General features: G+C 35.4%; 1 protein-coding gene across 9 annotated transcripts in view; it reads left to right on the top strand.

Moving 5' to 3' along the window:
- Arhgef9 (Cdc42 guanine nucleotide exchange factor 9) overlaps nucleotides 1-16,655 on the top strand; it is a 142,678-nt gene that overhangs the window by 111,579 nt on the left and 14,444 nt on the right. For all 9 annotated transcript variants that reach the window (XM_013362823.4, XM_013362821.4, XM_078034618.1 and 6 more), the window contains one exon: nucleotides 7,576-7,819. In XM_013362823.4, the coding sequence (XP_013218277.1) occupies nucleotides 7,576-7,819 (244 nt within the window). The remainder of the gene's footprint in view (nucleotides 1-7,575; nucleotides 7,820-16,655) is intronic.

Genomic DNA, 16,655 nt, shown 5'->3' with positions numbered 1-16,655 from the left:
GATGAGGGAGAAACCTAAGAGTACTTAACGTGAATTTCCTAATTCACTGTCTTCATACCTAGTCCCTTTGTTCTCTTTCTCATCCATAGTGAATGCTTCTGAAGAGGAGTGCTGAGTCACAACATTACAAATTAAACACTGTTATTTTTCTGGCCTGGAACATAACCACAGATTTGGTTTAAGCCTCCTAAACTCTGTGTGCATGTATATGTGTACCATATCTTGCATTAAATAGATTCAGACTGCCTTAATATTTGGCAATCAACTCTGAATGCTGGCTCTGGAACCAAAATAGCAAGTTAGTTCATAGGAATAATAATTGCCTCCATCTGGAGTTAACCCTGGAAGAGAAAACTTTTTTTGAATATGGATTTCAGCCCCAAACTAATATCTATCTTTAGACTCCTCAGTTCTCAGGTCTTCCATACAACTGGAAGGCAAATTTTTGAAGATTATTTTAGGCAACTAAGGGAATTCTCAACATATAAACCATGTCACCAACAGTCATGTGCCCGTTCACTACTAAATTATGTTCATGCTCAGAACAACTAGTCATTGAGAAAGACTTCAAACAGGAACTTGGTTTATTTTAGGGTCCCCAATCCCAAAGACCATGTTGATTTAGACATCTTTCATCAAACACTGCAGTTACTTTAAGTAAAATGTGAATCTAGGCTCTGGAAAGCAGTGCTTATAGGTGGTATGACCAGGACCTAGGATGCTAAACACTAAGGCAGAGGCTAGGAATAAAGGGAAAGAAACAAGATGAACAGTGGGCTAAGTTTAGGAATCAAGGGACAGAAGACCAGGGTGAAGTGATGAGTCAACTCGAAGCCAACTAGTAGGAGCCAATTGTAAGGAAGAAACTAGAAGTCAAAGGAGGACTTGGGAATTCAGACCAGCCACACTGGCAGTATGGGAGAAGTAGATAACAGGAGTGACAAAAATGAAAGATACCTTGTTGCAGGCATAGTTTCCCTCAGAAGGGAGATATCTTCTTCTATCTTGAAGTCTTTCTCCCCAGAGTCTTTCTCCCCAGAGTAAAGCTAGTCTAGGGTCAGTGTATAAGGGTACCAATTCCATATACCCAGTTCTTCATGACACTGGCTTCCCAGAGCATAAGAAACTACAGGCTGTTGGTCATTAAAAATATCTGATGTTTACTGTTGAGGCTGTGGTTGAAGATTTCTATTTGATATCTACAATAGGACTTCCTATTCATCAAATAGGAGTTAAACTTGAAAAATGATCATGCAGTGCAAATAAGTTATGTAAACAGACAAGATATTTTGTTTGCCAAATTGCTTAGGGACCACTTTCCATTACTATAAAAGATTTTCTTTTTGAGATAGAACTGAGAGAAATAGATAAGGCTCCCTGGAGATGAGGATTCCTTTGACAAAGGAAAGGAAGGGGAAGGACCAGGACTAGAAAGAGGTGAGGAAGGTTTCTCTTTACTCACCTTATTCACCTTAGGAATCCAATTTAAAATAATACCTGAAAGCTCATCAGTAATTTTAAAAATGTATTTACAAGGAAAAAATGGGGGGAAACGCAAGCTAAGCCAGATGTGGCTACAGTAAGCTTTCTGATTAGATTATATTTAAAGAGGAATAAGTAAGTGCCCCTAGCAAGTGAATAGGTAATAAAACATTTTATATGTGATTTTTAACAGTAGTGGCAAAAATAGTTTCATGAGTCCTACAATGAATAAAGTTGGTATAAAAATGTTCAATTCTATATCAGTGATTTTAAAAGATCTATTCAAATAAAGAAAAAATTAAAAAAAATGATAGTCTGATAACCCCTTGCCTTAGACAGATGGTTTAATGTTAGCAGAGTAACATAAATTCCTTCAATGTCAAGGCAAGGAGAGCATAAAACTGACTACAAGTGGATTGAGACCCAAAGAATCTGAGGTTATAAGAAAACACTTCACTGCTCTGAAATATTTTTGAGTCCTATTCTGGGCCTGCAAACTCTGCCTTCATGGGGCTTATATATAGTCTAATAAAATTTAAGTAAGATTTAATTTAGAAATATATATTTCTTTACACTGAAATAAATCTCAGATATTCACAGTGGAATTTCTCTAGAATTATGGGTCTTATGAAATCTGTGAGAACACTATAGATAGGAAAATGTACCAGTTTTAAAAACTGAAAATAATATGTTATGGACAATATAGATTGATAAAAAAAATCATGAACTAGCATTTATTGAGTGCCTGTATGATTCTGTTCTAAGAACTTTACATTGAATAACCCAATTTAATCCACATAACAAATCTCTCAGGAAGTCACTGTCACTATTCCCATTTTAAAGATATGTAAATTGAAATATAGAGAAGTTATATAATTCCCCCAAGGTGATAATAGCTGACAAGTGATAGAATCAGGGATTGAATTCATTCAAGCTGGCTCTATTTTTTACATTGGCAACCTCAATATCATTACTGCCATTGAGCTTGTCAGAATTCTGTAATTATAAAATATTCTATGAACATTTAGAAAAAGATGCAGCGACCATGAGGGCTCAGCATTTGGAGCAAGCCATGACTCATAAAGCTTCATTTCTATTTTGCCAGTAATTTGATTAGTGAATGGGAGGATTAAAACTGGCAGAGAGTATCTGGATTTTATTCTGGCATATCTGGATTTCATTCTGGCATATCAGATTCTCCCATAATTTCCTTGCAGAGAGAATAAATATGGAATAATAAGATATACAACTTATGGTCAGACAATTTGCAGTACAAATCTTGGTTCCAGAACTTACTGTATTATTTCAAGCAAGTGATCTATCACTTCCTATGCCTTCATTATATCATTTATAAAATGGGGAGAACAAATTCTGTACAGGATTTTTGTGAAGAATAAATGATATCAATGCAGATAAAGTACCTGTTAGAGTGCATGGAATCTAGTAGGAGCTTATTAATCTTGGAATTCCCTCATGCCCAAAAAGAAATAGGCAGATTTATAAGGTAACGTGGTCCCCATCTCTAGTTTCATCCAAATATGGGCTAGATGATTACCTGCCAGAGATTGCTTAGAAGACATTGAAATATTCCACCTGCTCTCTATCCAAAATCATGTGGCCCAGCCTATTTAACTCTTTATTCCCATTTATGCAAAAATCTCGCCATTTTATAGATTAGGAATTGGGAATGACTAAGCCACTTATAATCGTTTGTACAGCTTATAACTTAAGAGGACTAGAGGGAAAGAGAGAGAAGATAATTTTTTCAGTTTATATTATAGTACATGAGAAAGACATCCATGGCTTCTAATTATGTGACCCCTTCTTCAGCTTCCCTCACACCTTCTCTTTTCTTGTCATGTTTCTTTTGAGAAATCCAGGTAAGACTTGATTTCTTGTCTCTCAGCTTCTCTGCTAACTGTCCTTGCTCTTCTATGTCTCACTGCCTTGTCATGTTAGCTTTGTATGTGTTTTGCTGTTTAATTCCTGACATGATTATTTTGGATTATTGTGATGCTTTGGAAGGATTCCCCCTCTCCCTTTATTTTGTTTCCCTTTCACTACTTACTGTGAAAGATAGTACAGCTCCTTTCCCAAATCATCTACTAACATCTTATAACCCTATAGTTGCCTTAAACAACCTCTTCTCTTAAACTTCATGCCAATCCGCCTGGGCATGCTCCCTTGTGCTATGTGTAATAATTGCTCTGTGTTTCTGTTGCCTTCACCATACGGTAAGGAATCATAATTAAACAGCATGTAATGGTAGTAGACAGAAGACTTTTGTTCAGGGAAATTTCTGCATTGGGACCATTTCTTCTTGCACTGACTGAAAGGCCCAACTGGGAGGTTTGTGAGACAACTCACAAACCATAATAAAATAAAAAGAGGTGGGGATAGAGCAAAAAGAAGATGGGAATTTGAAAAAAATGTACTTGGATACTTGACTTTATTCTTTTGTCTAGACTTTGGCCAGTTATTTAACTTCATCTTTTTGTTCCTCAATGTCAAATTAAGTGAATGATAGAAGTCATCCCCAAAGTCTCAAGGAGAACAATCTGGGGTAATGGGGAGTAGTAGAGTATTAAGATCATGGATACTAGGGAAAGACTAGAGGATGCTATTCCCATTTCTCCCATGAGCTTTCTGATCTTGATCAAGCTCTCAGTGCTTATAATTAATCCTTCATTTGTAAAATAGGAATCATATTTTTATCTACAACAAAGGTAGATTATGAGAGTTAATGAGACAAGGCTGGTGTCATGTAAATACTTAGTAAATGTTAGCTATTGATACTATTATAGTGTATGTAGAGTTAACAATCATTCAGCATTTTTATTGGGAAGCATTATAACACTGTAGTACCAAAAGCACAAATCTTAGAGCCAAACACCCTGGAATAAAATCTCAGCTCTGCCATTTAATAGCTTTTATCTCTGATTAAGTTCCTTAACTCCTGTGTCTATAGTTTCTCATTAAATGGGATTATGATAGCCCCTGCCCTGTAGGATTGTTGTGAAGTTTATTTAAGTTCATAAACCAAAGCACTTAAGATAGTATCTGGCACATATGTCTGCCATTTAAGTGTTTTCTGTTGCTTTTATTGTTAAAATTTTGTTTTGAGAATAAAACATGCACTCTAGATGCTGGAATATGGTAGTGACCAATATAAACCCAGTTCCAGCTTCATGTTCCTCAGAATCTGAAGGGAAAATTGGCATTGTCGAGACTGTGTGATAGTAACCAGGCCCCCCTCTAAAGTGGCAGGGAGGATCTACTGACAAACAAATGAAGCAGGCTACAGTCCTGAACACTTGCATTCTCCTGATTGCAGCATCTGTTATTTGTACAAAATGTCTTGCTTTGTCTTACAAAACCCCAGGAATACCTACAGAGGCCAAATTAAAATAGCTGGAAGCTATTTCAATTATGCAGTATCAGCGATGAGCAGAGGTTCTTTGCAGGAGCCACAGGCTATGACCAGGGCCTAGGCATTTACAGACTTGACAAAAACCTCGGGGAAAAGCATTAGCTGCCCAAGTAGATCTGTGATGTTGGTGAGTAGGTGGCAAATACCATTTAGCAAATACCTCCCCCATCCTGAAAGAATATGTAGAATTTCTAGAGACAGTATTTTTACTCATAATATTTAACTTATTTGGAAAGTTTAAATGAGCTGAAAGAGGCAGCATGATTTTTAAGTTTATCAAAAGGGAATTCAAACGGGTATGAAGCACTGGCACAGGAGCAAGAAAGCTTAAGGCTGTTTTTAGTGAATAAGGCTTGCCTCATAACCAGGAAGCTGCATGTTTAGATTAGAATTTTTCTGCCATTTTTACAGTGTAAATAAAACTCTCATTTTATGATTGAGGCTGAAAGTGGCTTACCCAAGACCATACAGCTAGTAGGTTAAGCAGTTAGTATTCAAACTCAGGTCTTTGGATTCTATGTCATGCTCTTTCTACTGCCCCATGTTGTTTCATGGCCTTAGCTACCCTTTCTGATTGAACTTCCTAAGCCAGTAGATCATTTTTAGCCATTCTTATTATATCCTTGCATTTGGCTTATGACTAATCTGATGCCTGAACACTCACATTCAACTGACTGTGGAGCTGCAAAGAAAGAATTTTAATAACATGTCACTCTACCCCTGTTACCCTGCAACAGAAGCTAAAATTCTCTTTAGTTCCTTGTCATCCTTAAATATCTAAAGAAACAACAAGAAGGTTCAATTAATGTAGTTCTAAGATCTTGCACATACTTTCCATTTTTGGAAACTAGAAAAGGTATTGAAGGCTGACAATGATAATGTGACATTAGTTTAGTAGGCGGGGGAAGGAAGTTGTGGACTGAAGTTCAGAATAGGGTAGTTGAGGTTGCCAGTGTTTTAGTACTATAGGTGCCCACTTCTTAGCTGCATGATCCAGATCTGCCTTTCTAGGTCTTTATTTATTATGTTATGAATAGTAAAGTTGAACTCAAACCTTTCTGAGATCAGGATAGATTCCATCCATTATCCATAGATTTTCTTCCCTTTTATCCAGTTAGATTAGCCTAATAGGGCCCACTTTTTGAGCACGTATCTCACAGATAATCTCAGAATTTGGAATACAGTTCATAGGAACCACTACAATGAATATCTCTTCTCTGAGGAGGATGAGGGAAGTGTTGATAGGAGGAGAGGCTAGGCTAAAAGGCCACTCCAAGAGACTTATCAGATCTAACATAGACCCATATGTGATTTCTTCCATTTCTTTGCTTTTTTGACTTATTATTTATTTGATGTCCATAAATATTTAAAATAATATAATGTACACTCATGTACTTACTGTTTAACTTAAATGATTATTTAAAACTGTAAACTTCCTCCCCTTATACACTTCCATTTCCTTCTTCTTTCACCTCTTCCCATTTTCTGATTTATACTTTTGATTTTGGCATATATCATTGTCAAATATTCCTTTATAACTTTTGTATATATATATAAATCTTAATATTATATGGTCACGCTTTGTATGTTTTCAGGTGGAATAGATATAAATTAGATAGAACTATACAGAAAGGAGCTGGACTCAGTGGCGCATGCCTGTAATCCCAGCAACTTGGGAGGCTGAGGCAGGAGGATCACAAGTTTGAGGCCAGCCTCTTCAGTAATTTAATGGGGCCCTAAGCAACTTAGTGAGACCCTGTCTCAAAATAAAAAGGCCTGAGAATGTGGCTCACAGATAAGGTCTCTGGGTTCCACCCCAGTATACACACACACACACACAAAGGAAACCAGGGGAATAATGAACATGAGATTTAGGGTAGAGTATACCTTGGGTCATTGCATTTGGATTGGGGGCAGGTTCACTAATACTGATTACATTATTAAAAATGTAAGTAAATAAGTAGAGAAATAAGAACACTATTCACAAACTAATTTTGAATGTCTCATTGAAGAAAATTAGGATTAATCTAGTACTTGAGAACAAAATATCAGATAGGCAACATAGTGTTTATATGCATCTGCAAGTTTGTTTTCTGATACCTTAGTTTCATTGGCCTTCTTGGATTTCTCAGCACATTCCAGACAACAAGCCAGTGCATTTCATATTTCTGGTAGAGTGGCCAATGTTTTCAAAGAGGAAAAGTCCCTGTTAGCAGTGTTTTTGTGGTATGCTGCTTCATATTTCCCAGCAACAGGCTTGCAAACACATTCAAGGATTTATATTGGGGCCTGAGACATTGTTTGGATATGGGGCAACTCTTAGGACACCTAGTTAATCATCTTGTCAATGTCAGACTGGTAATCTAACATGCCCAAATTTAGACCTTAACAACCCCCGTTGGTATTCCAAAACAGTGACAGCATTAGTATTCTGTTGTGCTCATATGCCAACTCTCCTGTTACCACTCTGCATGTACCTACACAAAAATACCTTTCCAGGGCTGAGGATGTGGCTCAAGCGGTAGCACGCTTGCCTGGCATGCGTGCGGCCCGGGTTCGATCCTCAACACCACATACAAACAAAGATGTTGTGTCCCTTGAAAACTAAAAAATAAATGTCAATCTTTCTCTTAAAAAAATACCTTTCCTTTCTTCCTACCTAGGATCTAATCCGTAGAGACATCCTGTACTACAAAGGCCGCATTGACATGGATAAATATGAGGTGGTTGACATCGAAGATGGCAGAGATGATGACTTTAATGTCAGCATGAAGAATGCTTTCAAGCTTCAAAACAAGGAGAAAAATGAGGTACATCTGTTCTTTGCCAAGAAGCTGGAGGAGAAAATTCGTTGGCTCAGGGCTTTCAGAGAAGAGAGGAAAATGGTACAGGAAGATGAAAAAATTGGTAAGTAACCTGAGGGAAGATAGAAGAATCTGTGATCAACCTAGAGTTTGAATTGGTTTATATTTTTCTAGAGTCAGAGGAAAGATTTCTGTTACAAACTCATGTAAGCCACTTTGGCCTTTCCTTATTATTAGGTTCTTTTTCATAAATACCAAAAGCTTTCATTAGTCAGAGGTAGGTATGAGTTACCTATTAGATTCCAATAAAGTTACATCAGCAGACAAGCATATTGCACTGAAAGCCAGTCTTAGCCTTTATTCTCCCTAGCATATAAACATTTATGAACAAACACACAAAATCATTCATATATCCTATTCTGTAATCTCAATGAGGTCTCAGCTTTCAGTTTTTATGTACATAATAGGACCTTCTGTAAAAGGGTCAAGGCAGATTTGGTAGAATTATGCTGATGGGATTCAGACAACTTTTTGTGTTTGTATGTAGTGCTAGAAATGGAACCCACTGCCTCACACATGCTAGGCAAGCACTCTGCCATTGAGCTAAATCACCAGCTGTCAACCAACTTTCTGGTCAGAGTTTGGCAATACAATCCTGATAGGGACCAGGACAAAGAACCCTTTTTGATTGTAAGCTTTAAGACCCCCTTTGAATGGAATATGTTATGGGATCAAAGAGATTCTTATATCAATTTTTTATAAAAGCTAAAATATCCTTAAGACATTTCTGGTTGGTGCACCCCCTTTAATGACATTCATTTTACTAAGAAAAATTAATTATTTTATATATGTTAGGCTAATTAGTTCTTCTCCATTGAAATGACTGAACTACTGATAGAAGCAAAGGCTTTTAAGTATTTAATGTTTACAAATCACCTCTGGAGTAAGTATTAATGATTAAGGTATTTTAAATATTAAGTAAATACCCCTAAAGTGTAGATTGAAAGGATATGCATGTATACATTATACTCTGTGGATCTATTTTGAAGTAAATTGTAGAAAATATAACAAGGTATAAAACCTTCATCATTTGCATGATTTAGATTTACAATTAAACATACTTTTTGGCTTGAAACAGATTGTTCCTCTTTTACACAGTGATATAATTTCTCATGCTGTTTCCAAACTCTGGAATTCAGGTGCCTCAGTTATTGGTTTGTGCATTATAAAGTATTACCACATATTTTGTTTATGGTACTGTTTCTGTCATAGAAGTAACAAACAAGCAGCCTTTGTAATTATCTGAGAAGATACACAGTTTTTGTCTTTGCCCCACTCCTTATGAAAATGGAGTTGTTAAAATGCTTATATGCTCAAGTTGCTTAAAAAAAAACCCTGCCTCTAGAAAAATGGGCCTACCCATTGAGTACAGAAGTATTCTCCTACCCTTCCATATTGGGGAACAAAATGGTCAGAGGACAGGAGGGATGTTCAGAAAGACCTGTTAATCTCAGTCTTCTCAGGTATTGGGTAGAATGCACATTGATAACTCACTTTGAGTCTCATTAAAGTAAAAAAATGCTTTTAGCATAGGGGTACTGCATTAAGACATGCTTTGTAGTAATATAGAAATGTTGTTGCTATTTTCCCATTTGCAGACATCAGCAACCACTGATCCTGTTCAGGCTGTAGAGACATTAAAGATTGGGCTGGGGATGTGGCTCAAGTGGTAGCGTGCTTGCATGGCATGCGTGGGGCACTGGGTTTGATCCTCAGCACCACATAAAAATAAAATAAAGATGTTATGTCCACCGAAAACTAAAATATATATATTAAAAAGATTCTCTCTCTCTCTCTTTCTCTCTCTCAAAAAAAAAAAGATTGATCTTAATGTGCAGACTCTAAATCAGTTAGGAGATCCTTCCCATTCCCTCTGGTTCAAATACCATGTCTCCCACATAATCTCTGACTAATAATCTGTGACTTTTTTAAAAATATTTTTAGTTGTAGTTGAACACAATATCTGTATTTATTTTTATGTGGTGCTGAGGATCGAACCCAGTACCTCACATGTTCGAGGCAGATACTCTACCAATGAGCTACAGCCCCAGCCCAATCTGTGACTTTTAAAAGTCTATTTCTAATTTAGAAAAGCTTCCAGAAATTGTTTCCTGATAGACCTATGCTCATCTTTTTAATGAGAGTTTTGCAGATTTTTGTTTTTAGTCTCATTTAAATCACTTTCATTGTAGGAAATTGTAAGGAAACAAAAAACCTAGAAAAAATGAGAAAAAATTAATAATCACACAGAGTACATACAACACAGCAAGAAATTTGTAAACATTTTGTTTTGATGTATCTCCATCTATTCTATTTTTCCTGTATGTTAAAAAAATGAGTGACTAAATCTTTTTATCCCCATACCTGCCTCTTCATGGTACACAGTTATAATTTTGTAACATTTTTCACTCCACATTGTATCATTAGAATTGTCAAATCATTTATTTTTTTTTAATTTTTTGGTGTTGGAGATTGAATTCATGAGCACTTTACCCCTGAACTACATCCCCAGTCCTTTTTAATTTATTTTATTGTTTGGAACTGGAGAATAAACTCAGGGGGTGCATAACAACTGAGCCATATCTTCAGCCCTTTTTATATTTTATTTACAGAAGGATCTCACTTAGCGCCTCACTTAGTTGCTGAGGCTAGCCTTGAATTTGCAATACTTTTGTCTCAGCCTCCCAAGTTGCTGGCATTATAGGCATGAGCCACCACACCTGGCTCTTTTAATATTTTTAGTGATTATTTTTATGACTTCCATGTTGATTTACCATAATTATTATTGTTTTTATTTTTAGTTATAAAATTTACACAGGGCCATCACAACCATTTAAACTCATGTAGAAATGTATAAAAAATATTTAAAATTCTTTTATTTTCTTGCTCAGTCTTTGTGAAATAATAAGTATTTGCAATTTGTTGTGCCTCTTTACATACCTATGCTATGCTCTTTAAATATTTATAAATATTTATTTATAAAATTATATATATATATGTATATTTCAGATTAATTTGTATACACACATTGCAACTCACTTTTTTAAACTTAATTTATCATAAATAACTCTACAGGTAAGAGTATATTATCTGTAACTTCTTATGTCAATCAGAGTTCAAGCAGAGTAGCATAAACAGTAAGAGATATATTACTAGAAATAAAGGCTTCCTAGGTGACTCTGAAATCTGTAGTGCAGTCAGTCAGAAACAGAATTTCATGGGTAAGCTCAAACACATGGGCATAGTACAAAGCTGTCATATATAGGCAGCCAGGAAGGCAAGGTCGTGAGAAGAATGGAATTCTGTGGACATGGGCTGAAGCTGTGTTCCACAGGTGGAATTTCTGTTCTCTTTTGGAGAGACCTCAGCCCTGTTTTTGAAACCTTTCATCATATTCAATCAGATCCACTCAAATTATCCAGGATATTCTCCCTATATCTCCTTGTTTAGGGGCTTTGATTACATCTGTAAAATACCTTCATGGAAACACCTATGTCAGTTAAGGTCATACTCTAGTCAAATACATCAATAAAGCCTTCAAACTTCTTTATTAATTACTGTAAAATATTCCATAGTATTTTGTAGCAACTTATCCCCTCTTGCTAAACATTATGTTTACTTCCAGATTTTTTCCACTATAGATATTTCTGAAAACATATCCATGAATGAATCTCATTATATATTGATGTTTTTCTTCCTGTAGGATAGATACCCAAAAGTAGAATAACTGAGTGTGGGAATATGAGCAGTTTGAATTTTACTATAATATAGTCTTTCATATTGAATTTTTATAAAGTTACAAAAACTACATTCCCAATATCATTTTGTAGCTATTCGTTTCTTTACACCCACACCAGCACTAAATAGCACCTATTTGTTTTCAGTATGTTGTTTGTCAACGATTAACTTTTTTTGTATGCTTGCTAGGTATTTGCAATTCTTTTGTGAATTGCTTGTTCATACACTTTATGTTTACTTTTTTGTGTGTGTGAATATAAATTTGTGGGCTGGGGTTATAACTCAGTGGTAGAGCACCTACCTAGCATGCATGATGCCTTTGGTTCTATCCCAGCACTACAAAAGAAAGATGGTATTTATAAATTTATAATTTTATAATGAATCTATATAATGGAGGGTAGTACATTATTAGTTTTGAATTTTTTTCACATATTTTCCTGAGTCTGTTACATGTCTTTTGAGTTTATGATACTTAAATTTATAAAAATTTAATTTGTTTCACTTAGCATAATGTTTTCCAGGTCCATTGATGTTGCGGCAAATGATAGGATCTCCTTCTTTTTAAGCCTTCTGGTTTGAGTTTTTTTGCATACCTTAAATGTATACTATAACATTTAAATAAATAGAAACCTTAAAAATTTTAATTTGATTACTTTGATAAATGTCTATTTGGCTTCTAAGTTCAACTTGAATAAGTTGTTCTCTCCATGAACACTTTGCATATTTCTAAATTTCCTTTTGATATTTTTGTTTATTTTTTAGAGCTGTATTCCATCTGAAATTTACACTTTGAATATGATGTGCAGGAAGGGGTTACATTTTGTTTCCTTAAGGTGAATAACCAGTTGCACAGAATCATTTATTATATCAATCATTTCTTTCTCACATAATTAAAATGCTAGTTTGCTTAGTAGCTCTATGTACATACTTGGACTTAGACTTTCTACCCTGTTCTATTATTATATTTGTCAATTCTTGTGTCAAGACAATACTTTCAAAATCATAGTAGATTTCTGTAAATTTTAATGCCTGGTAATATGAATTCTTAATCACTCTTCTTTCATATTGTTTCTTATCAGTTGTTAAATCTTTATTCTTTGATATAAATATCAAATTTATTTTTTTCTAGGCCAAAACAGTTTGGATTCTGATTGGCACTGTTTTAAAAATGTTAATACTTGAAGATTTGGAATTTTTATTAGGTTTTTTCATTCAGAAATATGGCCCTTTTCTCTTTTCATCCACATCTTGTTCTTAGCTACTTCAGGAAAATGATGATTTTTAAAAAAATTTTTTTTAGTTGTAGTTGGACACAATACCTTTATTTTGATTTATTTATTTTTATATGGCGCTGAGGATCAAACCCAATGCCTCACACATGGAAAGTAAGCACTCTACCACTGAGCCACAATCCTAGCCCCCGAAAATGGTGATTTTATTCATTTGAATTTTATGCCTTTCTTCTCATGTTACTTTGGATAATTTATATTTGGCTGGGAGATCATTATTTTCTCTGGATATTCAATTTAATGCTATATATATTATTTTATTTTAATTATATATTATTTTATTATTTTAATATCTTTCATAATTGAGTATTGCTCTTTCATATTTCTAATACTATGAATTTTTATTCTCTCATTAGTCTTTTTATTAGGATATATTATCTGTACATCCTTACGAGGTACATTATAATAATTCAATATATGTATATAATGTGTAAGAATCAGAATAATAAGTATGTCATCTCTTCAAGCAATAATTATTTTATGAGTTGGAAATTTCATACTTTTCTAGCCATTTTGAAATGTATAATAGAGTGTTTTAACATATAATTATTCTACTGTGCTGAAGAACCAGAAGTAATTCTTCTACTCTAAATGTATTTTGGTGCCCATATTCAACTTCTTTCTGTTCTACCTCCCTGACATTAGTATTTTAATTAGGCTTATCAGGGAGCATTAATCTTTTGAAAGAACGTGGTTTGGGTTTTTTTAAAATCATTTGTGCAGTTTATTTCTATTTTTCAAAAAATTAATTTTAGCTTTTGTGTACTACTTATGCTGTATTAACTTTTTTGTCACTGTGAAAAAATACCTAAGAAAATCAACTAAAATGAGGGAAAGTTTATTTTGGCTCACAGTTTCAGAGGTGTTAATTTGTGATCTCTTGGCTATCTTGTTTCCTGGTCTGTGGTGTAGGACAGCACATGGTGGAATAAAGCTGCCCTCCTTATGGCATCCAGGAAGCAAAGAAAGGAAGGGGCTGGGATCCTAAGATGCCCTTCAAGGGCATATACCCAATGACCTATTTCCTTCAACTAGGCACTACCTCCTAAATTTTCCACCACCTCTCAATAGTGAGACCAACTGGGAACCAAGCTTTCAATACACGAGCTTTGGGGGAGCATTTCAGATCCAAATAATAACATTCTGCCCTGGTCCCTGAAGCCTCCTGTTCATCTCGCAAAATGCATTTACCCCATCTATATGAATTTCTAAAGTCTCAATAGTTCCAGCATTGCTTAAAAGTCCAAGTCCAAAGTCTCCCCTGAGATTCAGACAACTCTTTGCTATGAGATCCTGTGAAAATAATTTAAAAATGCAAATCACATATTTTCAGCATACAATGACGTGAAAGGTATAGGGTAAACTTTCCTGTTGCAGAAGTGAGAGAGGGGACCAAAGCAAAACTGAAACCCAGCAGAGAAAATGTTAAATCCTACAGCTCCATGCCTACAATCCAGGGTATGTGCCTGCAAGTACATGGGCAGCCCTACTCTTACAGACTTCTGGCTGAAACCCACAAGGCCATTCTCTTGGCCTGACTCTGCTCACATCTGTGGCTCAGCAGACCTGCCAATGTTCCTGACATCTATAACTTTCTGGGATTTCCATTGCAACTTCAGCTTCATTCTCACAGCTTCACCCTTCACCCTCTAAGGAACTTCCCATAAGGACTCTATCCCTACCATATAATGCTTGGCCTCCCAAACTTTCCTTTGAAATTTTTGTAAAGGCCTCCACAACCCGATAGCTCTTGAATTCTGCATGCCAGAAAACCATTGCCACATGGTTGACAAAAATGTCTACCACCAAATTGAGCAGTAGCCAAGACTTTTAGGACCATGACTGCAGCAACCTCCGAGCACTAGAAATCTCACCACCATGAAATGACTACATGGGAAACAACTTACTAGGCAACTCTGTAGCTACAGTGTGCCCAAGTCTATTTTCTTAAATTAATGGTTTACACTTTACACTTTCACACTTTTGAGCCTTTGGGGGGCATGTCCTGCTTATTCCTGAGATGCCCTCAAGGGATCTTTCCTGGTAATCCTGTGCAAATTACTTGGCTTCATTTTAATGGCAAGTTTAAACCATTTCCATTGATTGCACCTTTACAAAGGCTTCTTTTATGACCAAATTGAAGTTTTAAAAATCTTTCCACTCTTTTTTTCCCTATCTTGATTCTCACTGTAAATCCGTCAGTAATACACATGCCACAGGCTGAATACTATATTGCCTTGAAATTTCCTGGGCCATATTGATTAGATTATTACCCTTAAACTCAGCCTTACATAAAATCTCAGGGCATGAACAAAATGTAGATAAGTTCTTTGTTAGAATGTAACATGAATGGCCTCTAGTTCAATTCACAATAGACTCCCCATTTTCATCTGAATCTTCATCAGCACCATCTTTACTATTTGCATTCTTATCTGTAGTATGGTCTGCTGAGCTCATTTAAGCTCTGCTTACAGCATTTAAGCTCTGCTTACAGCATTCTAAGATTTTTATATCCTGCTTTTTCAAACCTTTCCACATTCCTCCTGAAATCCAGTTCCAAAAGCTTCTGAATCACATGGTCAGATACAGACACAGGAACAGCCCCACTCTTAGTACCAATGTTCTATGTTAATCAGCTTTCAGTTGCTGTGACAAAATAAGAGAAAATAAACATTAAGTTGATTTATTTTGACTCATGATTTCAGAAGTTTCAGTCCATAGTTATTGGTTCCATTGTTTCTGGGTGTGTGGTAAGGTAGAACATCATGGAAGAGAGCATGTGGTAGAATAAAACTGCTCAACTTATGATAGTCAAGAAGCAAACAGAGACAGAAGGGGTCTCAATATACTTTTAAGGGAATGCCCCCAATGACCTACTTCCTTAAACTAATCATAACATCCTAAGGTTAACACAGCCTCCAAATAGTGCCATCAGATAGGGATGACACCTTCACCATATGATCTTTTGGATGACATTTGAGATCCAAGTCATAACATGATTTTTAATTATTTATTTTATATTTTTTTCCATTTTCATTGCTACAATAAGTGATTAGTTTTAATTTTGAAAAATGATAAAGCCATTGTAGTATGCATTTTCCTTTGGTTAAAGCTGTTACTATATCTGTAGAGCTGGGGTTGTGGCTCAGTGGTAGAGTGTTTGACTGACACATGTGAGGCCCTGGGTTCTATTCTCAGCACCACTTGTTGTGTCCATCTACAACTAAAAATACTTGAAAAATAAAATGTTATGGTGGTAAAGCTGTTGCAACATCTGATAGATTTTGATATGATGTATCATTTTTATTCATGTTCTATATAATTTGTGATTTCTGGTTTCTTCTGACCTAAAGATTTTTTCAGAAGACTTCATTGTTTCAGATGAGATTTCTAATCATACTGTTATCTCTCCCTTTATAAATGACTTGTCCTTTCTTTCTTGAAGTCGGAAACAGTCTTTTATCCATGATGTTCAGGAATTATACTCACAAATCAACATCCAGGTATCTATGTATCCTAATCGTGCCTGGATTGTGGCAAGAACTTTTTCCTCTTTTCAACAATTATGACTTTTGTTTACTCAAGTTTTTGATTATTTATTTTTGGTGCATATTAACCCAGAAAGGTGGGTTTCATTCTGCCATATTCACCCATACATAAGAACCTAATTTTATCATTTTTATTCCCCAAAACACCTCCCCCACCTTACCTCCTCTGATCACTTTCCTTTACCCTAACGGTTTTCCTAATGCTTTCACAGCATTCCTATATTTCCTTTCTTTTCCCTCTAGTTTCCACATATGAGAGCAAACATAATTTACTGAGTCTCACTTATTTCACTCAAAATATGGT

Source organism: Ictidomys tridecemlineatus, chromosome X, assembly GCF_052094955.1.
Source record: "Ictidomys tridecemlineatus isolate mIctTri1 chromosome X, mIctTri1.hap1, whole genome shotgun sequence".
NCBI classification, from domain to species: Eukaryota; Metazoa; Chordata; class Mammalia; order Rodentia; family Sciuridae; genus Ictidomys; species Ictidomys tridecemlineatus.
The sequence above is the reverse complement of the archived record's forward strand: the minus strand, read 5'-3'. Positions and strand labels throughout refer to the sequence as shown.